The sequence below is a fragment of the Panthera leo genome, chromosome A2 (genome assembly GCF_018350215.1).
Source record: "Panthera leo isolate Ple1 chromosome A2, P.leo_Ple1_pat1.1, whole genome shotgun sequence".
Lineage (NCBI taxonomy): Eukaryota > Metazoa > Chordata > Mammalia > Carnivora > Felidae > Panthera > Panthera leo.
The window spans coordinates 120,203,141-120,228,032 of record NC_056680.1 but is presented as its reverse complement, the minus strand read 5'-3'; the positions used below and the strand labels follow the sequence as shown (position 1 = coordinate 120,228,032).

Here is a 24,892-nt window from a genome sequence, read left to right as displayed (position 1 = left end):
AAGATTCCTATCTTACATATACTGTTAATATTAACAATGTTTATCATCATCAGAAGAGAAGGACAAAAAAGAGCTGGTGCTCTCTTCATCAGGCCTTCTAGAGAAGGCTACTGGGTTAGATCCCCCACTCAGAAGCAGTCTTTGCAGGGCACTTTTTTTGCTGGTAGCATCTCAACTGAGCTGGATTTCAACTGCTGCCCCATCCCAGCTGCCTCACCTCTTCAGCCACAACAGGGCTTCTGTAGCTGAGTTCCTAACCTGGGCTACGTCTGCCTCCACTTCATGCAGCACTATCTTCTGGAGGGTGGTGAACTCTTCCTTGTTGGTTATATACTTCTGATTTACTTTCTGCAGGAAAAGCAGGGAAACAATCTAAGTTAAAAATGCTAAAGTTATCAAGTAAATCAGTATAACATGGAGATGCATAAACTTGTCAAGCAGGCCTCTAAGAAATCAAAACAAATTAAGCCTCTATTACCTTTTTCCTTATGTTCTCAAGGTACTATGTTTTAGTTGAGAATTCTGTTTCTTTTATTTAAATTTTTTTTTTTTTTTATTTGAGAGAGAGAAAAAGTGAGAGCAGGGGAGAGGGGTAGAGGGAGAGAGAGAAAGAATCCTTCTTTAAAAAAATATTTATTTTGAGAGAGAGAGAGACAGACAACAAACAGGAGACGGGCAGAGAGAGAGGGAGACAGAGAACCTCGAGCAGGTTCCACTGTCAGTGCAGAGTCTAATGTGGGGCTCGAACCCACGAACCGTGAGATCATGACCTGAGCCAAAACCAAGAGTAGGACGCTTAACCGACTGAGCACCCAGGCACCCTGAGAGAGAGAGTAAAATTAAGCAGGCTCCATGCCCAGTGCAGAGCCTGATGCGGGGCTTGATCCCATGACCTGAATTGAAATCAAGAGTCGTATGCTCAACCCACTGAGCCACCCAGGCACTCCTTTGTTTGAGAATTCTCATGAGGCTTAAGCTAGAATTAAATAGTCTCAAGGTTCTAAAAATACTGTTTCTAAAGTATTTTTTTTCTGCCTCAGAACCTTTCTCACAGCTGGCCTGTACTTTTCATCTTGAGTATAAAGTCAACAATCATGTGTTTCTGAATGAGATTTCTTGCACTACTCCCTCCAAATATATGATATGGTCTCTGTAGAGACAAGCTTGTACACTCACCTTAATATTTCCAACAAGATCCATTTTAACAGGAGCAAACACCGTAGGGCCAAGTTTGTCTAGAAGAAAAGATTGAAAACATCTTTAAAAAAGCAACGATTTCAAGTGGAAAGTATTTTTTTACAGTGACAAAATTTAGCATGTTTTTTTCCCCCCAATTTTTTTTTTTTTTTTTTTTGCTTTTAAATCATTTTCCAAACATAAGTTTCAAAGGCTCCTAGGATACTATCATCACTTTTTTCTATTACACACCATTCCGGGGTAACTATAATAAGGTCCTAAGTAAGTGTCAAGTGAGGATAATCTTATATGTTCACAGTGCATATTGTAATCTTTACGGCTGCATTGTCCAATGTGGCAGCCACTGAATATGTGGCCACCTATCACTTGCAATGTAGCTATTCCAACTTGAAATGTACTAGAAGTATAAAATACTAGATTTCAAAGACTCAGTATCAAAAAAAGAAGGCAAAATATCTCATTAGCCATTTCTTTATATTGATTACAAGTTAAGATAATATTTTGGATACACTAAATTATATAAAATATATTAAAATTAGTTTAAAAAATCAGTTCACTTGTTTTGTTTTACTATTTTAATGTGTCTGCCAGAAAATTTAAAATCATGTATGTGGTTCGAATATTTCTGTGGGACAGGAGCAGCTAAAAAAATAACGAAGGGTAGAGGTAAAAAGCCAGAAGAGAAAAAAATAATGGAATTCTAAAAAGCATCTGATTGACCCAAGAAAAAAAAAAAGAAAGAAAGGAAGAAAGAAAAAGGGAAGAGGCAGGGACAAAGATAGGTAGCTAAAAAGCTAAAATAGGAAATAAAACAGAATAATAAAAAATTAACTGATTGCCTAGAATTTAAGAAGGGAATAAAAAGAAACAAGGAACAGATAGAACAAATAGAAAATAAACAGCAAGATGATAGAAATAGCAAGACAGTAGACTTAAATTCATCCAAACAATGTAATTCACTATTATTAACAAAAGTACAGGAGAAAAAGATACAACGTCAATAAACACTGAAGATGCATTCTATAAAATTAACTCACTCATGATTATAAAATATTATAAAATACACAAAAGTCAACTGTATCTGTATGCTGTCAATCAACAACTGGAAGATGAAATACTTTTTACAATGGCATCAAAAATCATAAAATTCTAAAATTTATTCTTAACAAAATGTATAAGGCATCTACACTAAAAACTATACAAAACATTGTGAAAATAAAGACTTAAGTAAATGGAGAGAAATAGCATGCTTCCAGATTAGAAGACTCAAAGTTGTTTAAGAAGTAAATTTCCTCCTAATTGGTTTACAGATTCAATATGATCTTAATCAAAATCCTTTCCAATCGGGGCGCCTGGGTGGCGCAGTCCGTTAAGCGTCCGACTTCAGCCAGGTCACGATCTCGCGGTCCGTGAGTTCGAGCCCCGCGTCAGGCTCTGGGCTGATGGCTCGGAGCCTGGAGCCTGTTTCCGATTCTGTGTCTCCCTCTCTCTCTGACCCTCCCCCGTTCATGCTCTGTCTCTCTCTGTCCCAAAATAAATAAAAAACGTTGAAAAAAAAAAATTAAAAAAAAAAAAATCCTTTCCAATAGAAATTGAAAAGTTAAAATTTATATGGACATGCAAAGGACCTAGAATTGCCAAAACAATCTTGAAAAAGAATAATAAAATTGGAAAAACTTACATTATCTGATTTCAAGCTTTAATATAAAGGCACAGTAATTAAGACAATATAAGTATTAGCATAAGAAAAAATAAACAGATCACTGGAACAGAAGACAGTACAGAAACAGACCCACACCTAAAAGGTTCACTGATTTTCAACAAAGTGGCCAAAATAATATAAAAGAGAAAATAATGTTTTTTCAAGAAATGGTTTTTGAACAGCCAGATATCACAAAGGGAAAAAAAAAGACTCTCAACCCTTACCTCATACCATACAAAAACTAAGTCCAAGATGTATAAATGTAAATATAAAATCAAAACTAAAAGGTATAAAAAAACTCAAGAGAATATCTTCATGACCTTGGATGTGAACAAAGATTTCTTTCTTTTTTTAAAAAAAATTTTAATGTTTATTTATCTTTGAGAGAGAAAGAGAGAGAGAGCACGAGCAGGGAAGGAGCAGACAGAGAGGGAGACACAAAATCCGAAGTAGGCTCCAGGCTCTGAGCTGTCAGCACAGAGCCCAATGTGGGACGCAAACTCACAAACCGTGAGATCATGACCTGAACCAAAGTCAGACACTTTATCGACTGAGCCACCTAGGTGCCCCATAAACAAAGATTTCTTACGACACCAAAAGCACTATAAAAAGAAAACAGATACATTGGATTTCATGAATGTTAGAAGCTGCTCTTTAAAGACATTAAGAAATAGGCAAGCCACAATCTGGGGGGAAATACTCATAATACATATGTCTACAATGACATGTTTTTGAGAATATATAATGAATCCTTACAATTCAGTAGTAAGAACATTAGCCAACTTAAATTTTTTTTTTTTTAACGTTTACTTATTTTTGAGACAGAAAGAGACAGAGCGTGAGCAGGGGAGGGGCAGAGAGAAAGGGAGACACAGAATCCAAAGCAGGCTCCAGGCTCTGAGCTTTCAGCACACAACCTGATGTGAGGCTGTAACTCACAGACCGTGAGTTCATAACCTGAGCCGAAGTCTGACACTTAACCAACTGAGCCACCCAGGAGCCCTGAACATTAACCAACTATTAAAAATGGATTAAAGATTGGAAAAGACTTTACAACGAAGGAGATAGCAAAGGCCAATAAATTATATTAGAAAATGTTCAACATCATTAGTCATCAGGGAAGTGTAGGGGTCAAGGGCAGGCCACACCAAGATGGACCACTTGGAACATGAAGATTATTTTGAGTGAAAAGCAATCAAAACCCAGCAGATCAGGAAAAATTCTTTACCTTCCCCTTGACTGCCTAAATTTACATGGGAAAGGAAAAGCCTGTTCCAGGAAGAGAGCAATTAGCAGATTCCTCTTTACTTAAGAAACTTATCTGCATAACAGCGCAGCCTTGGTTTTCCAACCATCTCCTTTCACCTTCCTACTAATGATCTTCCTCTGTTTTGTATCCTGTCCCCAGACCCCTGCCCCTTTCCTTAGGTCAGGATGTCATATAAGTCTCATGTTGTCTGTCTTTGAAATTTCATGTCTGTGTGGATTTTCTGTATGTATGGCATTACATTTGATTTTCTCCTGTTATTCTGTCTCATGTCAATCTGATTCTTGGGCCAGCTAGAAGAACGTTAAGGGCATAAACTTCTTCCTCCCCAACACAAATTAAAGCCACAAGGATACCTAAACACTCACAGGAATAGCCAGAACCAAAAACTCCAATACCACCAAGTGTTTGTGAAGATGTGAAGCAACCAGAATACTCCCACATTGCTGCTTGAAGTGTATAATTGTGCATTCACTTTTTATAAAGTTAACCAGATGAACCCAATGAATCAGCAATTCTACTCCTGGGTATTTACTCAAGATATGAAAAAATATGTTCACAGACACAATATTCAGAGTGATATAATTTATAATAGCTGCAAACAAGAAACTACGCAAATGTGCATCAATAGAAGAATAAATAAACAAATTGTGGCATGTTCATTTAATAGAATACAATTCAGCAATAAAAAGGAATGAACTACTGATACATGTAACAATAAGGATGAAGACATTGTACTGAGAGAAAAAAACAGATCCACAAGAGTAGATAATGATTCCCCTTACATGAGATTTTAGGAAAGATTAGCAAAACTAATCTATGGTGACAGAAATCAATAAAATGGTCGCCGTCGGGTGCTGAAGACATTCTAGTCTTGATGGGGATACGGATTACGTAGGGGTAGGTGTGTTGGTCAAAAATCACTGAATCATAACACTTAAGTTCTATGTGAGTTATATCTCAACTTCAAAAAAGATACACAAAATTTAAAAATGTGAATTAAAAAGATGCACAGCTAAATAGGTCATGAAGCAAATTTCAACATGCTAGTGATTCCTGGTTCTACTGACTCTATATAAAAAGTAAATGTAATTTGGAGTTAAATTTATACATACAATTTTTAAGCCTTTGAACAAAATGTTTTAACTGGTAAAATGTTTTTCATTATACCAATGGATTTGAAGGTCTGTTCCTCTACTACTTCCACTCTTGCTTGCTTTTGAGTATGATTTCTGGAATACAAAATTCCTATTTTTCCTTATACTACTTTGTGGTCAGCGTTTAATCACAAGCAGGAATAAAACGGAAATGTGGAATAATGCTTAAGGTCACACAGTTTTAATGTACGTTAAACGTACTGCCGGTGACATGCAGAAATAGCTAAGAAGGGTCACTTCATTGTACATACGGTTCAGGATACTTCTGCAAAACAACAGCAGTGAGACAGATTCCAGAGACTAATGAATTCAAGACAAACGCAGTAACCTTACCTAATACTGGAACCACAGCATAACATGACGCCAAGAATGCTTCTGTGGGAATGCCACTGTCTTCCAGAAGTTCAATGTCACTAAAGCTAATGATATAGAGTGATACAGAGGAGGAAAGATTGAAAATACAACATTAGCACTCTCTGCAATTCAGAAGTAGCCATGAAAACAGCTGCCCCTCTGTAGGGCAAGTCATTTGGCTTGATTTCAGTGATTGCTTTTCTATTATAAAATGGTGCAATAAAATCATTTTCCAAAGACAGTCTAAGAAAGCAAGCTAAAATTTGTTCAGAGTATAGTCTCAATTCAATTCCTTCTCATCCGCTGCTTCAGACAGGTAAACAGAAAAGCACACACGTGGTATAGCATCTCCTCTATTCTGGATAGTATGCCATCATCTGAAAGGAGCACCAGGATTGACTTCCAGAAGGGAAGCTGGTGTCCAACTGTCAGTGACTTTAGAAAGTACACGATACCTGGTATTCATGGTACTAAAGAAAGTCGGGATAACTTCTTGGCCTTCTTCCCAGTGGGATTCTGGAGAGCTACTTGAGGAGTCAGATCCAGGCTGTGCCAAGCTGCTGTCATGATTTCCCAGGTTGTCCTCTCCTTCTTCCTTCATGATCTCACCTTGGACTGTGAACAGGAGATACTTATTATTTATTATAAAATTTAACACACATTCAGTGGTGAATATTTCTAAAACACGGAGCAATATACAGAAATAAAAATCAGTGAAATACTACACAGACACACACACACACACACACAACACACATGCACGAATTTGGGTTTAAATACATGTAGATTTGTAAACTGCTTTCACTCAACAGTTTATCATGAATATTTTCATTATCATTCAATACTTTTTAAAATACCATTTTAATGACCATATTGCATCAAGCTCACGTGGAGGGCACTTATGTGGTTTTTAAAATTTCAGTGTTTATAAATACTGTCGATCCTCACTATTAGTGTATTCTGTATTTGCAAATTTGTATTCTTGATAAAGTTTATCTGTGATCCTAAAACCAATGCTTGTGGCACTTTTGCAGTCATTTGTAGACATGTGTACAGTGGTGAAACTTTTGAGTTGCCTGATATACACGTTCCCAGCTGAGGTCAACCAAGGTGACAAACTGCCTTCTTGCTTCAGTTCTCACACCATACGCGTGTGTTTATACAGGGTCACGCTTTGTGCGTTCTGTTACTGATTTTGCTGTTTGCAAGTGCCCCCACATGCAGTGCTGTCTCATGCTCTGAAGTGTAAGAAGGCTGTGACGGGCCTTATGGAGAAAATACATGTGTCAGGTGAGCTCCATTCAGGCACGAATGAAGCACTGCCATTATAGTACTGCTGACCATGGGTTCAATGTTAATGAATTAACAATACATATTCAGTAAGATGTCTTTAACCAGAAACACACAGAAAACAAGGTTATACACACTGATCAGTCGACGACCAAAATGTGAATAGGGGTTTGCAGGAACCTAACTTTGTATTTCCCCTAAGAGCAATGGTTCAGTATTTACTAACTCAGTGTCTGCAGTGACTTTATAACTACCATGAATAATGAAAATCACTGTAATGTCATAAAGAACATCCCCGTCCACAGACATTTGTCCTTAAACTTGACTATCCCTGAAGACAAATTCCTAGAAGTAAAATTATTGGGTCAAATAAATTACAGTACTGTTTCCACAGAAATTCCCCTGTCTTTATTATTTACTCAAGGGATAAGACATCAGCACTGTGTGGATTGCTTGCCTCAGATTATTAGCTATGAAAACCCTCCTTCTTTGTCCCCAGCTCATCTGGAAAAAAACAGGGTCTTTGTTATTTCAGGGGAGATGAGCAAGAAACTTATTTAAAATTTTATTTTCAAAATAATTATTAAACACTTACAACACAATTAAAAGCTCTAATACAGTTGTCTGGGACTGATCTGAAGTTGGTTTTAGTGGTTAGAGCCAAGGGAATTAGCAAATTTGAAAGGGTGGCATCACTACAAGCTCTGACCTGAAGTGTAGGACTCTGGCTCGAGGGACACAGAGAAGGCTGGGTGAAAACCTGCTGGTGGCTGGTGAATGGTGATATCCGCAGGCCTTACCAGAAACCAGGAGGACAGCAACCTGAACTGCCATAACTTTATACTCTGTTAAGTCTGACATCATAGTTTAAGTTCAAAGGATCTTGAGACTTAGAGTAGAGGGCCAGTGAAATCCTCATATTCTCTAAAAAGTCAGCACAGACAGCTGCTGCCCACTGCTGCTCGCTGCAGCCCACGAACATCACAGAACAGTGAATAGGTAAATTCTCTTCATTCTGCCTTCTCAACACTGGGTCAGATGGGCTGGCACAACGCTGGAGTGACCTATGTTATCCAGCTAATGTCTGCCTTAGGCACTCCTAGCACATTGTCTTGAGGCCAACGCCTCAAGTGTCACATCATGGATAAAGAATCAAACTCCCAAGATCCTACTGTTCAATGGTTTGCTTCAGACTTTACTTTCATTTTTACCTGTTATATTATCGTCTGTATTTTCTTCACTTGATATGCTGCAATCTATCTCTGCAGGTTTCAAATATAAGCTCTTATTTTTCATTAGGATTTCTTCATCATCATTGATTTCCATATGTAAAGATCCATTTTCACAATTGTTTAACTCCATTTGCCTGAAATTTTTTATAAGGAAAAAAAGGCAAAAAGTCCAATTATTTGGTCTTAAATAGACTGCACAGGTAGATCTTGAAAGAGAGGAAGGGTTCACAAGCACCAACTACTTTTAACAGTGATTAGAAACCACTATCGTTGGGGCGCCCGGGTGGCTCAGTCGGTTAAGCATCCGACTTCGGCTCAGGTCATGATCTTGAGGTCCATGAGTTCGAGCCCCGCGTCAGGCTTTGTGCTGACAGCTCAGAGCCTGGAGCCTGTTTCAGACTCTGTGTCTCCCTCTCTCTCTGCCCTCCCCCGTTCATGCTGTCTCTCCCTGTCTCAAAAATAAAATAAACGTTAAAAAAAAAAAAAAAAAGAAAGAAACCACTGTTGTTAAATCAGCCAAATGTCTCAGCCTCCTGCCTCCAAGGCAGGTATGTGCCTGTGACGGAAGCAGGCCTGTCTGCCAACTGGAGGTCTGAAATCAAAGAGCCGTTCCTGGCTTTTCATGGACCCTCAGTGGATTCAAACTTCCTGCTCCCCACCAGCAACAGGAAACAGTCATTGACAGCTCTTTGGTTTTCAATCAGTTTTCTACATGGACACATTTAACAGTTTTCTAGCTTTTCTCAGCTTCTTCCTGGGAAGTTGTTTCTCTCTTCAGCTCTCAGAATCACTGGCCACTCCTACCTGTTTGCCTACCAGCTAACTGTCCAGAAGCTACATGCTGTGGTCAGGGGAGAATACTCCCTAAAAAGTTACGTGTGACAGAAAAGAAGCAGGAGAACACAGGATACATCCTGAGAATAGGCTGTTCTTTGGGGTGACAGGAAAAGTGTTTAACAGGCAAGTAGAAGAGCTGTTTTGTTAAAGGGACAACCATGATGCCTTATCGTAAGTGATTATATCTAGCCAAATAAGAACAAAAATATTTCCTTCTAATAAAAACAAAGACAAAGGGGCTAAGCTATTTGGTGACTCCAGGAAAAGTATTTATGTTTTAAAGAAATGCCATATTTCAACTTAGCAATTAAAAATGTAGGAGTATATTAAGGAAATGTCAGACACAAAAAATCTACAAAGATGTTCCCAGTAGAAATATCTAGAACAAGAAAAAAATGGTAACCAAATTGGAACAATCCTTGTACTAAAGCAAACAATAGTATACAAAGAGATGAAATGTTAAGTAATAATTTGAAAGGACAAATATAGGGAGTAAGTCAAAATACAGGAATGTTTATATAAAATAATAACTGAATAAAGACCCCAAATAATAAGAACACAACTATGAAAATGTGTACTTTTTTTCTAAAATCAAAGGATCATTTAGAGGAATAGTTTAGATTTTGATATTAAGTTTTTTATTCAACTTGTAAAGCTACCTAAGCTTTTTATTTTTAAATAACATAAAATCGTACTGTCTTTTCTGGATAAAAGCATACTGAAGTCAATGCCTGGCTCCTCCACGAGAGGCGGTTCCAACCCTCGGCACACTAGAGTGATGAAAAGTTACTACATGTGGAGGGCAGATTCATCCACAGATGAGGGAGAATGCAGACATCTCCCTGGGCAGTCAGAGCTGAGTGTAAGATCTGCATGGCTTCAAGCTCACCCCAAAGTGGAAGATGAGATACTGTTTCTTTCTGGCACCACCTCAAATCATGATCAGCATATTTTTATTTCTTTTAAACCAACAATAAAAAATTACTTTTTTATTTTTAGAAAGAAGAAAAAACAAAAGAGTTACTGTACCTTTCCAATGAATTATGAATCGGTATAATAGGATGTTTCATCTTTAAAAGAAGCAAAAAAATGAAAGCTTCGTGTTAAATTTCCAACAGAGCATATTCAGAGTCTTATCACATATAAAAGTGGTAAATATGACCATAACATAACTGCTCCACTCAAAGGAACAATTTTAGATTGTTCCCCAAAGGGAGTCATTGATCTCAACCAGTCCTCTGTATTTTTTCAAACAAGTGTACCCAAATTTCTAAGGAAAAGGAAGATGGGTCTTTTGAAGGATCTGATTACCATAGCCAAACTTTTGGTGGTTGGATTTCTTGTAATTAAGATTCTGATGCAGCACCGTTTCAAATACTAGAAGTATAAACAGTATGGAGGCTCCTATCCTTAAGGTAATTTCAATACAGAGTAACGCTAAAATAGGGGCATGCATAGAGGAGAAGCTCCTAGACCAACTTACGGATTCAGGAAAGGAGAGATTCAATCTTGAAGGATGAGGAAGTGCTAACCAGGGAAAGGTAAGTGAGAAAGAACAGCATTCTTGGCACTGGGAAATGGTGCAAAGATGTCACGGGGGGGGATATATGTTGTTAGTATGTTCAGCCAGGTAATGACAAAGAGGCTGGTGGTGTGAGAAGGGGTTAAGAAGTTCTGACTTTAACCTTTGGCGATGAGGAAGGCATGGCGTGGCTTAGGGTAAAGTGGTCCAGTTTATACTGCATGAATGGAAATACCATCGGCTGCCTGGAAGGTCAGGGTGAAAGCAACTAGTTAGAAGGCAACCACAAATCTTGGCAAGATTCACTGGATAAGGAGGCTGATAAGAGGCTAGCTACATCAGAGACAGGTTTAGGTGGTAAAATTGCCAAAACAAATGGACATGGGGGACTGAGGACCGAAATATGTGAATGGACATAAAGGAAAGTCTACTAAAAAAATGTCTTTCTCAGTCACTAAAGGGGGATGGATAACATTGTTCACTATATCATTTTTTAACTTTTCCTCATGCCCTCCTGCGGCCAACCTGAGCTGGCCTTTACCTTGTTGGACTTCAGCATGGCCAGCTGCGGTGAACCTGGGGGAGTGCGATAGAGCAGTTCAGAGGTGAAGGCTGCATTTGCGATCTGCATGCATTCTTCCAAAGTCTTCAGAAAAGTATTGCAGGTTGATTTCAGCAAAGTTCCCACATCAATTCCCTCCTATGAAACAACGAGAGTGGAAGACTCCTTTACCTTGCCAAAAAAGAAAGAGCCCAATTGTGGAATGTCCTTAGAGGTTTTTATCCACAGTGCAGTAATAATGTACCCACCTATTTTGCTGGACGAATATGTACATCAATTACAAAAGAAAAATAACGAGTGTGTCCACTTTATCTACTAACCATAGACAAGCCTTACCCTCAATCTGACCCTTCAACACTCACACCCCCTACTCCAGATGAAGGCAACAAATTTCTTCAGTTCAACAGTATTAGATGCTGGAACTGTGCCAGGTGCTGGGCACAGAGCCCTCAGGTCTTATGTAAGGGGGTGGCAGGCATGAAACGGAATCACACAGACTAAAGAACTGTGGAATCAATGGAGAAATGTCTCCCATTGAGTAAAAATGAGGTTCTAGAAGAGAAGCATTAGAAACCATAAATTCATTGTTTACTTTCAAATGAGGTTTTTGTTTTTGTTTTTTCAATATATGAAATTTATTGTCAAATTGGTTTCCATACAACACTCAGTGCTCATCCCAAAAGGTGCCCTCCTCAATACCCATCACCCACCCTCCCCTCCCTCCCACCCCCCATCAACCTTCAGTTTGTTCTCAGTTTTTTTCCAATATATAAAGTTTATTGTCAAATTGGTTTCCATACAACACCCAGTGCTCATCCCAAAAGGTGCCCTCTTCAATACCCACCCCCCCTCCCTCCCACCCCCCATCAACCCTCAGTCAAATGAGGTTTTTGGATTTCAGTACAGATGAGTTTGAGAGGTTTTAGCAACTGTAATTCTTTTGAACATCATTTTTCTTCCAGTTATTTTACTTGCTCAGGGTGTTTTTCCTCTGAATATTGGTATTAGTAAGTTGTTCAGGAAATTGAGGTCATACCCCAACTAGAGAGTACAGTAGACACATCTTAGTGGTATAAAAGAAACTAGATTGGGCCCAAGATGGAGTCGCTCATGCTAAGCCTCACATTAGCGACTCAAAATCTCCAAGTTTCTATGCTTGGTTATCCTAGACAAGGCAGGCCTAGGGTCAAGCGATCAGCACAAGGTACCTGACCCAGCTCCAAGATTTCCCTTTGCTCTACATGAGGAAAGTAACCCTGCTTTAACTAATCAGCAAATGCCCAGTAGAACTTCCTTGTTCCTGCTCACTTTGGTCTATAAAAATCTCTAGCCCTGTACAGCTTTTCAGAGCTCCTTTCTATCTGCTAGATGGGATGCTGCCCAATTCATGAGCTGCTAAATAAAGTCAGTAAGATTTTTAAAATTTACTCAGTTGAATTTTTCTCTTTTAAGAGTAGCCTCTGTATTTTCTTCAATTTTGTATTTCTAACAAGCTAGCAGGTGATTTTACTGGTTGTGGACCACTATGGTTCTGACACTGATTATGAATGCATGGGTTTTCTCATACCACCAAGCAAACCTCTGACAGCAGCTGGGTGTCTACAATTCAACTAAATAGTGACACTATCTACCTGAAGATAAGTGTCAGATTTCACAGGGTAAGGGCTCAGTCCGGCAGGGCTGCTCTACAACCCTCACTTCAGACACCGATGTCAAGTCCAGCTTGTCCCCTGTGCTTCTGACTGACCTGCTACAGACTGGAAGTTCCACCCCCCTCCTTTCAGTTGATTAATTTGCTAGAGCTGCTTACAGATCTCAGAGAAACATTTTACTCACTAGATTGCTAGTTTATTAGAAAAGGATACAACGCAGAAACAGATGCATAGGGCAAGGCACCTGGGAACAGGCTCAGAACTTCCATGCTCTCTGATCACTTTCACTGAACCTTCATGTGTTCACCAACTCAGGGGCTGTCTGGACCCTGTTCTTGGGGTTATGGAAACTTCATTTCATAGAATATTGATGAAATCATTAGCCACTTGGGATTAAACTCAATCTTCAGCCCCTCCTCCTTCCCAGGAGATGAGGGTGGGGGTGGGTGAGTGGGTCTGAATGTTCTCACCCTCTAATCACATGGTTGGGTCCTAGGTCAACCAGGCCTCTGGCTTAGGCACTTTAAGAGAAGTCTCCTCAACACAACAAAAGGCAACTTAATCATTCTCATCACAGGAAATTTCAAGGGTTTTAGGATCTCTGCCAAATACATACTTCTTATGAAGACCAAATATATATTTTGTATTATAAATCACAATATCACAACCATAGTTTCATGAGCAAGTTCCCAAGGCACCCTTGAATTAAAAATTGTTATGTTCACATTTTCCCTTCCCATTAGACCAGGAGGGCTTCCCCACCTTGGTGCGACTGACGTGAGGGGCTGGCTCATTTTTGTAGTGGGGGGAGAAGGGGGAGAGCTCTCCTGCTCACGGCAGGATGTTAAGCAGCACCCTAGCCTCTATACAGTGGATGCCAATGGCACTCCTTCAGCTGTGACAACCAGAAATGTCTCCCGCGGGGCAAAATTGCTCTGGGCTGAGAATCACTGCTCTGACCTATAAACACCCCAAGAGCAGGACTGAAATGTTCTTTTGGTATCCCTCTCCTCCCCTCCCCCAGCACAGCGTCTGGTACACAACAGGCAGTTGCTGAATGGATAGGAGAACCCAAAAGGAAGTGAATGAAAATGAGTTAAATCACCCTTCTTTAGAAACACTGAAAGCACACATACCACTAGTAACATAATATTCTTCTACTAAAACCATTAATTAGAATCCGCAGGTTCTTCATTTTGTAGGCACTGCTGTTTAGATTATAATTACTCTGAGAGTAGAACAGAGACCCTCTGGGGGTAGTGTGAGCCATTCAATACCCAACACCAGACAGGTCTTTTAATATATTTTTTAGGATGAATGAATGAATGACAGCTTTATTAATAAACATTAAAAATCACAATCCTTACTGACAATGGATGGAAAAGAAAGCTGTGTCTCCATCTCTGAAAGCACTCGTCTACACTAAAGCAACAATTGCTATTTCACCAATAAAATCCTGTTACAGGGGTACCTGGCTAGCTTAGTCAGTAGAGCATGCAACTCTTGATCTCCCGGTCGTGAGTTCAAGCCCCATGTTGTGTATAGAGCTTATGTAAAATAAAATAATAACATAAAATAAAATAAAATAATAAAATAAAATAAAAATAAAATAAATACAATAAAATAAAATCTTGTTAGTCTTATCAAAGGTGACAGATACACATTACTGAAAAACATGATGCTGGCATGTTAGCAGCCACACCTACAGAAGTAGCTGTGCTAGACAGGGAAGGCTGTATTTTAAAAAGTGATGCAAATGGGGAGAAGCATATTTTAGCACACCAGCAGCAACGTTAAAGGTTCCAAAGGGTACCAATTAATCCTGAATTCATTCTGTGAAGGAAAACTATATGCCTCCATATGCTGAAATGCATTTTTTGGTATCCCAAAAACGCACCTTTCTTCTCTCTTGAATTTTGTTACTTTTTCCTCCAGAAAAAAAGTAAATTCCAAAACGGTCAGGGATTGTGTGAGAGTAAGCATTACCTGTAAGCAACATCTGGCACTATTTTTCACGTGGCTAAGACAAGTAATATTTTACCTCAGAATTGGACACACCGATTGCGGTCACTTCTTTTGTTTTATCTACTTGCTGAACGAGGAGGTCACAGTAGAGTCTCAGTTCCGACATTTTGGTTTTCAAGTTTTCAGTGTTTTCAGCAAACTCTAAATAATAAAATGATAATGATGTAATTATCAGGATAAATAAACAATTTACTAGTTAGCATACCATGGAGTGGAATATATAACCTGTATCTAAAGTCAGATGTTTATGGTATGGGTTATAGATAAGATGTGAGTGAAGATATGAGGGCAAGAAAAACAGAATAAAGAGATTTCTGGTCTTTTGTAATCTATATTATTTTTGGGGCCAAGGTACTGAATGATCACCAGTACAGGAAGAAGGACACAGCATACTTTTTATCCCTTAATGTCAGAACTGGGAGCAAAGAGTCAGTGGTTCAGAATTTTGGTATTTGCTACAGTTTTCCCTATCTGTAAAATGGGGTCATAGCTATCTACCTGCTAACAGTGCTCAAAACTGGGAAACTGTTCTGTAATGTGCAATTACCACTAATAAGATGGCTTGTTAATTCACAGAACTGGTTCAGCATGGCACCTGTCAAAGCTAATGACACCCTCTGTGCACCTGCTGAGACCTCATTAGCACAGTGCTCCAGCTGCTCCCTCACTGAGGGCTCAGCTAGTCATTATCACTTCTGTTTTTTGTCCCATGAAAAAGCTGCATGTTACAACCTGATCTGAGTCAAAGCTGACAGTGTCTAGAATTTGCTCCTGAGTTAGCATTAAAAAACAACCAAGGAAGAGGCCATTTTACTGTGTCTACTTGAAGAGTCAAGCACATCTGCCACATCTGTCATGAGAAAGAGGCCTCATCTCCCGCCTCTCTCTCTAGGTGCATATATATGGGTGGGGGGCTGGGAAGGTGGTGGTTAGGGCTCAGGCACTCTTCCCATAGTCCACATAGAAAGCTGTGCCATGGTTCTCAGGAGACAACGATGTCAAGTTAATGAGCATTAAGCAGCAGCAACCCGGCAATGAGTATCCATCCCACCCCAGGGAAAGGGAGGGGAAAGTGGGGTCCTACTGCAGAAAGTGCCCTGATCCAAGGCTCAGCTATTCTTTACCAAAGGTCAACTCTGTGCCAGACTGGGTCCTAGACAGTTTAGTATAATGATGAATCCTACGGCAATCCTTCTAATGTACACTTTTACATCTTTTTAAAATAAGAGGAAGCCGAGAGTCAGAGAGATTAAGTGACCTATGCCAAGGCCGAAGGCCAGTACCTACAAAGCCATGATTTGAATCCAGCTGTATCTGGCTCCAACACCTGTACTCTTTCTACTATGAGATGCCAAGAGAGAGGAGTTAGATACAGACTGTGGTTTAAATTCCAGATGTATATGGCATTTGCAGGATATAAAAAGCTGGCTAGGTGGTCAGAGGCAAGATACAAATATGGGAACCCAGAGATGCCAGTGGGTGATTCCCAAGCTTCCCAGACCACAGAACAATCGATACTTGCCTTTTTCCTTCTGGGTCCTACTGTCTGTTAGGCAAGCCTTGGCTGACCCCAGGGCTACCAGCCACCGCTGTCTCTCAGCCACGCTTCTGGCCTTCAGGTAGAAATACTGCTCCCCAGGGATTATCAGGTCCATGCGCGTGTTATCTACAGAATGAACTGACAGCAGGCAGAGGGAGGTCAGAAGCTTAGAAGAGCTAGGGTGCCTGGGTGGCTCAGTCCGTTAGGCGTCCGACTTTGGCTCAGGTCATGATCTGACCCCATGTCGGGCTCTGTGCTGACAGCTCAGAGTCTACAGTCTGCTTCGGATTCTGTGTTCCTCTCTTGCTCTGTCCCTACCCCGCTTGTGCTCTGCCTCTCTCTCTCTCAAGAATAAACAAACATGAAAAACAAACTGAAGATAAAAGAAACTTAGAAGAGCTCTATCTGGTGCCCTACCCTACCCAAATTCAAGAGCTCAACTGGTGCCAGTCATTAAAGGCTTCTTCCAAGGGGGGATGCCAGCCCTTACCACCTCCCCTGTTTATTTATCTCTTTCTAGGTGCCTCTGCTGATGAAAAGGAAAAACCTTGGCTGGCTCCAAGGTATCACCAAGACTAAAAAAGTAGTACTCAATTCTCCTTATCAGAATAGAGATAGAATCTTTCTTTTTTCTTTTTTTTTTAATTTTTTTTTTCAACGTTTTTTATTTATTTTTGGGACAGAGAGAGACAGAGCATGAACGGGAGAGGGGCAGAGAGAGAGGGAGACACAGAATCGGAAACAGGCTCCAGGCTCCGAGCCATCAGCCCAGAGCCTGACGCGGGGCTCGAACTCACGGACCGCGAGATCGTGACCTGGCTGAAGTCGGACGCCCAACCGACTGCGCCACCCAGGCGCCCCGAGATAGAATCTTTCTTTTGGCTTGTGTGTGTAAAGTATGCTGCTCTGAGGCCAAAAAGGCTTGCACGCCCGTAAGTAAGGGTGTGCCTCTGTACCTTCTTGGGTTTATTGGAAAGCAACCAAGAACACACTATTCTTCCTTTTCTACTGTCCTTCACAAGTTAGAGCAAAAGTGCGAGAATTGCCTCGGAGACCTTCAGGAGAAGAAATAAGCAAACCACACTCTCCTTCACCCCCTACCTCACCCCAAAATATCCTTCTAATCTGTTTTGAAGCTTCATCTTCTCAGCATGTCTCAAGATGTCTCCAAACCAAGAAGTAAAGGCTATTTGCAGGTCTTTATGCGTTTGCTTGTTTTAAGTAATGTGGTGGTGGTGAGAAGGTGTGTGTGTGTGTCCTGATTTATACACAGAAGTGTTTGATGCTACAGTAAAAAGACTTACATAAACTTTGCAAACAGTCCCTGGCTTCAGGTGAGCAAGTGAATCAAGAATGAGCACTAGATGTGTGGTGAAGCACGTTGCTCTCATTTATTTTGATACCTTTTAAACAACCTCCCTGTAAAAATTGTCTGCAGTTTTAGGTCTTATTTGTAAGGCTTTCTTTTGGGACATAACACTATGTATCTCTGTACTACAGGAATAGCAGAGAAAGGCACGCAGAGGCCAGTCCTTTTTTTATTTTGTGGGGGAGACAGAAAGAAAAAGAAAACTTAGAAATGCCTTGGTTTCTCACCTTGAATTTCACAGACCGCCATCTGGATGCTCCCTTTGCAACCTTTCCAGGCATCTTCAGGAGAATCATAATAGGATAATATCCCCCCACAGAGAAGGAACCATCGAGGCTGCCAACCTGAAAACAGAAGCAAGAGCAGGTCTCAATTATGGCCTCCATGTGAGGTGCCTCTCAGGACACAGGAGCGGGACCTGATAAAGGAAGCTGGGTCCCAGCTCCGAGGAGCTTAAATTCCAGGGGAAATTCTAAGGGAAAGAAGTAGGTTAGAAAATACCAGTATGCGTGATCTCATTTTTAAAATTAGAAACAAACACCCATAGGGGCATATATTTTTAGTCACATAATGTATAGAAGTCTGCAAGGGCCAGGAATATAGTGATGATTCTGATGATAGTTAACAGGATTACCGATGATTTTTATTCCTTTTTCCATTAATATAGTACTAGTAATCTTTGATTTTTAATTTTCTTTTAATATTTATTTTTGAAAGAGAGAGAGAGAGAGAGAGAGTGGGAGTGGGGGAGGGCAGAGAGAGAGGGAGACACAGAATCCGAAGCAGGCTCCAGGCTCTGAGGTGTCAGCACAGAGCCTGATATGGGGCTCAAACCCACAAACTGTGAGATCATGACCTGAGCCAAAGTCAAAGTCAGACACTCAACCGACTGAACCAACCAGGTGCCCCTGATTTTTAATTTTTTTAAGGTAAAAGATTATTGTTTCCTGAACATTATCGTTTTCTTTTTGTTTGTTTGTTTTAGTGTTTATTTTTGAGAGAGATATAGGCAGAGCACAAGCAGGCTTCAGGCTCTGAGCTGTTAGCACACAGCCCAATGCGGGGGCTTGAATCCATGGGCCACGAGATCATGACCTGAGCCGAAGTCGGATGCCTAACCCACTGAACACCCAGGCGCCCCATGAACGTTATCGTTTTCATATACTTGCTCTTCTCTCCTTTGGTTAAGAACAATTATCCCGAACTTAGAAATAAGGCAAAAGATTACATGGCTCTGAAAGACGACTTCAACCACCTCCATTTTGAGCTCAGTCTGTACTTTCTGATTAAGTTCTTGCCAGCTTATCTCTCTTAACTCAGGCAAAAGACCCCACAGGCAAAGCCTCCAGTGATGGGAACTGAAACTACTCCCTCAAGCAATTAACTACTGCCCTGACTCCAGCAAGACCCTGCACGATTGACCCCAAGATAGTGACTGACCTGACCTTTACTGCCCAGCACTGGTACCCACTGACCCTTCCCCCACATTTTCCTTACATAATAAACCCACAAGTATTTTCAGCACTATGGAAACAGTCTTTGAGATACCAGTCCACTGTCTTCCCGGTGTGGGCCTCACTGAAATAAATTCCTTTCTTGTGTCACCACTACTCATCTCTCTGTCTTTGGATTTTGTCAGCAGGGAATGGCAGATCCTGGTCTGTTTGGGCCCCCAGGGCCAGGTGCTCTTATACCTGTGTCCTGCAGCCCTTTCAACATCATCGAGAGTTACAGAGTGCAAACAAGCCTGTGTGGGGGCATATGAGCCCTAGGAGAAGGTAACTTTGACTTATTACTTAGCATTGATCCACTGTAATGAAATAATCTTAAAACATTCAAGGGCTTAACAACTTTTACTTTGGAGAATTTCAGGGGACAAACCATATTTGGTTGAAATATACATCTTATCTAGTCCTCTTACAAATTTATATTCTAGGCAACCAAAATTATTTGCTATCTTCCTGCTTCTGGGCTTTTGCCTGAGTTGGATCTTTTTTCTAAAATGTCATCTCTGACTATTTCTGCATAAGCCTTGTCAGTCTCCTCAGTCAGATATACACATATTTTTTTCTCTGAAATGTTATAGCCCTTTAGGGATACATTTTTCTCATGACACTCTTCTGGGGCTGAGGCAGACAGAGAGAAGACCAGGAAAAGCTTTGAGCAGAGCCCTAGGGGCTGCTTAGGTACAGATGTCCGATGACTGATTCACACAAACCAAGAGGCCTGAGACCCAAGAAGAGCTGTGGTTCCATCCAGGTCAGAAAGCAGGAAAAGACCAATGTTGCAGCTCAGGCAGGAGGAATTCCCTCTTTCTTGGCCTTTTTATTCTATTTAGGTCATTGATTGATTAGATGAGACCCACTCATATTGGGGAAGGCAATATACTCAGTCCACCAATTCAAACGTCAATCTCATCTAGAAACATGCTCACAGACACACCCAGAAAGATGTTTGGCCACATGGCCAGGCACCTCATGGCCCAGGCACACTGACACATAAAATGAGTCATCACATCATATGTTAACTAACTTGGATTTAAATCAAAAAAATAATAATAACAAATAAAAAAAATTAATCATCACACACCATTAATTTTAAGACATACCATTATTTTGTTTAACACAAGAAAAAAAAATACCTGGCCATTAATCAATGACACGGCGCTGCTTCTGCTTCCTGATTTCAGCTACTAAAATGTGGAATAATGTCTACAAATTGAAAAACTGTGGCACTAAACTAGGTTTAGCTTATAGTAATCTGAAAAAAGTTAAAGAGCTCCTCCTCTCCCTCAACACACACAGACACACACACACACACACACACACACACACACACACACACACACACGGCACAGCTGCAGTTAGGTTTTGAAAGTTGCTGGTGAACTGTAATAGCAACTGAAACAGCACCTTCCCTGTAACATGTTCTATATTTACCTAGAAGTTATAATTGTACTAGGGGAAGTTCTATATATCGTTATTTTATCCTGTAGTCTGTAACTATAAAAACCGTGACCAAAAAAACCTTTTCTTTAAATCATAAAGTTACTGGAATCTCAGAAGGCACATTAAGAGACCACAGAAGTCTCAGTCCCATTATATGAAATTTACCGGCAGAGCGATGGACAGTCCAGAGAAGGACTGGGATGCACTGCTCTTTCACGATGTCCCTTTCCCAGAAAGCTCAGTTACAGCTCAGAAATAACTGTTGAGAAAAGCGGCAAGAATGAAGAGGCCATTAATCCACTTCCTGTTTTAAATTAATCTGCAGTTACTTTGATTGATGTTTCAGCTTGATAGTCTAAGGGATGCCCAGATAGCTGGTAAAACACTATTTCTAAGTTTGTCTGTGAGGGTGTCTCTGGCAGAGATTAGCATTTGAGTCAGTAGACTGAGTAAAGACTCCCCTCACCAATGCAGGTGAGTATCATCCAATCCACTGAGGGCCTGAGTAGAACAACAAGGCAGAGGAATGGAGAATTTGCTCTCTCTTCTTGATGAGACATCCACCTTCTCCTGCCCTGGGACACTGGTGCCCTGGGGACTGTGGACTCAGATCAGGACTTAATACCATCCATCTCCCTAACTCTCAGGCCCTTGAACTCAGATCGAATTGCATCACCAGCTTTCTTGGTTCTCCAGCCTACTGACAGCAGATCATGGGACCGATCTCCATAACTGCATGAGCCAATTCTTACAATAAATCCCTTCATATATTACAAGTACATACATATATGTATATAATACATATACAATTGTATATACTATTGGACCTGTTTTTCTAAAGAACCCTTGTTAATACACTTGGAAATGATCAAATATTCAAGGTAACAAAACAGCAGATGAAAACTGTGGGTGTAACCAGTCCCTGCTCCCTTAGATTACCATTGGATTAATCTTCCGGTCCAACCCCACTTTCCCATCCCCCCCTTTTTTTGGCCATTCTCTGTTGGAGATGGAATGTGGTGTCAGCCAAACTCTCTGCTTGCAGGGATTAGACAAGAGATTTCAATGAGCAAAGAAAAGTTTTAGCTTATATAAGTTACCTCTGCCAGGGATGGGGTCGGGAAATAGAAGTATTTAAATGCCAATTTCACATACTTTGCATTATCCTGGATTATTTCACTATAAAAGGTATGGTGGACATTTATTTTTGGCAACCTGGCATCCACCCTCAACACCTCTGTTACTGAAACTCTCCTCCTCCACACCCTATCCATGTAGTTTGGGTGGGGCTGACTGGCTCTATGTGGGGCATGTGATTCAGGCTTAAATGGAGCTTCACGTTCCCTGTCCTCAATGATACACTCTGCGACAGGCAAGTGACCCAACCAGAGATAAATAAATCTGGGACTTCTGCTGGGTCTGGAGACAGATGGAAAGAAATGGAGACTGCCTCTTTTTGCTCTGGTCTTGAAGATGTTTGCCTGGAGCTGTCAGCAGTCATTCTGCCACCACACGGGACCTACACGTGATTCACCCACTAAGCGAACGGGGGTGGGAGGACTTGAGGGAGGCAGGGAAAGGAAGCAAATCCAGACGACAGTTTTGAACACCGCAACAAGACCATATTATACCCATAGATAAGAACTTTTTCAGAGTCAAAAAGTGAGCCAATATTCATGGTTTTTTTAACTTCAAGCTTAAATTGGATTTATTCCTAAATAAAAGATTTACAAATTATCACATGATCAACTTCACTAAATGTAGAAAAAGCAAAAGCATTTGACAAAATGTAATAACATCCTTTCACAATAAAAATTCTCAACAAACTCGGAATAGAAGGGAACTTCTTCACCCTGATAAAGCATGTAAAAAACAACAACAACAACAACAACCCACAATTAACATACTTAATGACAAAAGACTGGAGGTTTTTCCCGAGACAACATAAGGATGCTTCCTCTTGCTGTTTCTATTCAATATTTTATTGGAGGTTCTAGCAAGGGCAATTAGGGTAAAAAAATGAAATAAAAGGTATCCAGATTGGAAAAGAAGAAGCAAATCTACCTTCATCTGCAGACATGCTCTTACATATTTCAAAACAAATCAAAGCAAAAACCTAAGGAGTTCAATTAAAATTAGAATAAATAACTTCAGTAACGTTGCAGGATAGAAGGCCATATGCAGATATCAATTGTATTTCTATACATTTGCAATGAACTGAAAGTGAAATTAAGGAAACAGTTCCTTTTACAGTAAGATCGAAAAGAATGATAGTTAGGAATACACTCAATAGAAGAAGCATAAAATTTATACTCAAAAACAATATAACATTACTCAAAGAAATTAAAGACTGGAAGATCATTATTCCAAAACTGTTACCAGCCTGTTGTTTTCTCATATAGTGCAATGTCTTTCTATACTTCATCTATACTTAATTGACAGCAACTGTTTGCAAAATTCAATTTTTTCAGCTCAACTAATGTCAAGCAATATGGATTTTTTCCAATGAGCATAGTTTTCTTGAAAAAATGTACATATATTTGGATCTAAAACAGCATAGCTCATGTTAACTTTATACTATAGTTTCTTCCTTTTTAATTTCACAACAACCACTTTAAAATCAAAGTTTCTAGACATGTTCTTATACCTTAAAGATCCAAACCAAAAAGTGACTACTTGTGAGTCACACCTATGTCTAAAAAACACTGTAACTTCCCATACTCAGCAGCCTTGGGACATGTAACTCATCCAAACATATCACTAAAAATAACTGCACTCCATTAAAAAAAAACATAAATTCTTTTTTTCTTTTCAAAGATCTTATTTTTAAGTAATCTCTACCCCCAACATGGAGCATGAACTCACGAGCCCGAGATCAAGAGGCACATGCTCTGCTGACTCGACACTTAAATTCTTAACAATATTTTAAAATTTACATGTAGTGAAATTCCTTTGGTTACCAGTTCTGAGTTTTGATAAATGCATAATCCTCTAACAACCACCATAACAAATACAGAAAAATTCCATTATCCTCCCCTCAAAATTCCCTTGTGCTCCCTCTCTGTAGTCAAACCCTCTCCCCACACTGTACCCCTGGCCAACCACTGTTGTGTTTTCATTTTAGTTGAAAATATTTTGCAATTTTTTTGAAGACTTCCTCTTTGACCCATGGATTACTCAGAAACATATTGTTTAATTTCCTAATATTTGGGGATTTCTCACATCTTTCTGTCATTGATTTCTAGTTTACTTCTGTTAAAGACAGGAGCATTCTTTTCAATTGGGCAGGGTTTCTACGATAGCCCAGAATATGGTCGATCTTAGTGAATGTTCCAGGTGCATTTGAAAAACATACAGTATTCAGCTGGTGTTCGAGGGATCACTCTGTAAACGTCAATTAGGTCCAGTTAGTTGATAGTATTCAGATCTTCTGTTATCTTTGGATGATTTACTGTCTACTTGTTCGATGGAGTACTGACAGGAAGAATGTTGAAGTTTCCAAGGATAATTGTGAATTTCTCCTTTCAGTTCTATCAGTTTTTGCTTCATAGATTTTGACGTTCTGTTTCTAGATATATATACATTTAGGATTCCTATATCTTTTTGATGAATTAACCCTTTTATAATTACACAGTGTCTTCATTCTCCCTTGAGATTTTCTATTCTGAAATCTACCTAATCTAATATTCATACAGCCAATTCAGCTTTTGATTAGTGTTTGCATGGTACCTTTTCCTATTTTTTTTTTTTAATGTTTTAAAAGACTTTAATTTTTTAGAGCAGTTTTAGGTTTAAAACAAAACTGAGAGGAAGATACAGGGATTACCTATATGCCCCTCACTCATACTTGCATAACCTTTCCCCTTATCAACATCACTTACCAGAATAGCTCATTTTTTTAATCATTTATATTGACACATTATAATCATCCAAAGTCCAGTTTATCTCAATGTTCACTCTTCCTGCTGTACACTTTATGGATTCAGACACACGTATGATATGTATCCATCATTATTCATCTCCCACTACAACCCCTGCCCCTGCAGCACCACTCATCTTTTTATTGTCTCCATAGTTTTGTCTTTTCCAGAATGTCACATAATTGTAATCATTCAGTATGTAGCCTTTTCAAATTGGGTTCTTTCACTTAGTAATATGCATTTAGGATTCTTCCATGTCTTTTCATGGCTTGACAACTCACTTCTTTTAAGCACTGAACAAGATTCTCTTGTCTGGAT

The 24,892-nt window shown here is 39.8% G+C and overlaps 1 protein-coding gene across 6 annotated transcripts in view; it reads right to left on the bottom strand.

Moving 5' to 3' along the window:
* The window catches only part of PLEKHA8 (pleckstrin homology domain containing A8), an 84,155-nt gene that overhangs the window by 41,852 nt on the left and 17,411 nt on the right, over positions 1-24,892 (bottom strand). For 4 of the 6 annotated variants that reach the window (XM_042921247.1, XM_042921256.1, XM_042921228.1 and 1 more), the window contains exons 2-11: positions 17,934-18,050; positions 16,320-16,475; positions 14,814-14,938; positions 11,100-11,258; positions 10,066-10,106; positions 8,179-8,333; positions 6,133-6,292; positions 5,657-5,742; positions 1,177-1,235; positions 218-348 (exon numbers count right to left, since the gene is read on the bottom strand). In XM_042921247.1, the coding sequence (XP_042777181.1) occupies positions 218-348; positions 1,177-1,235; positions 5,657-5,742; positions 6,133-6,292; positions 8,179-8,333; positions 10,066-10,106; positions 11,100-11,258; positions 14,814-14,938; positions 16,320-16,475; positions 17,934-17,955 (1,094 nt within the window). In that variant the 5' untranslated portion in view covers positions 17,956-18,050. The remainder of the gene's footprint in view (positions 1-217; positions 349-1,176; positions 1,236-5,656; positions 5,743-6,132; positions 6,293-8,178; positions 8,334-10,065; positions 10,107-11,099; positions 11,259-14,813; positions 14,939-16,319; positions 16,476-17,933; positions 18,051-24,892) is intronic. The other 2 variants (XR_006197586.1, XR_006197590.1) reach the window with 1 other exon arrangement.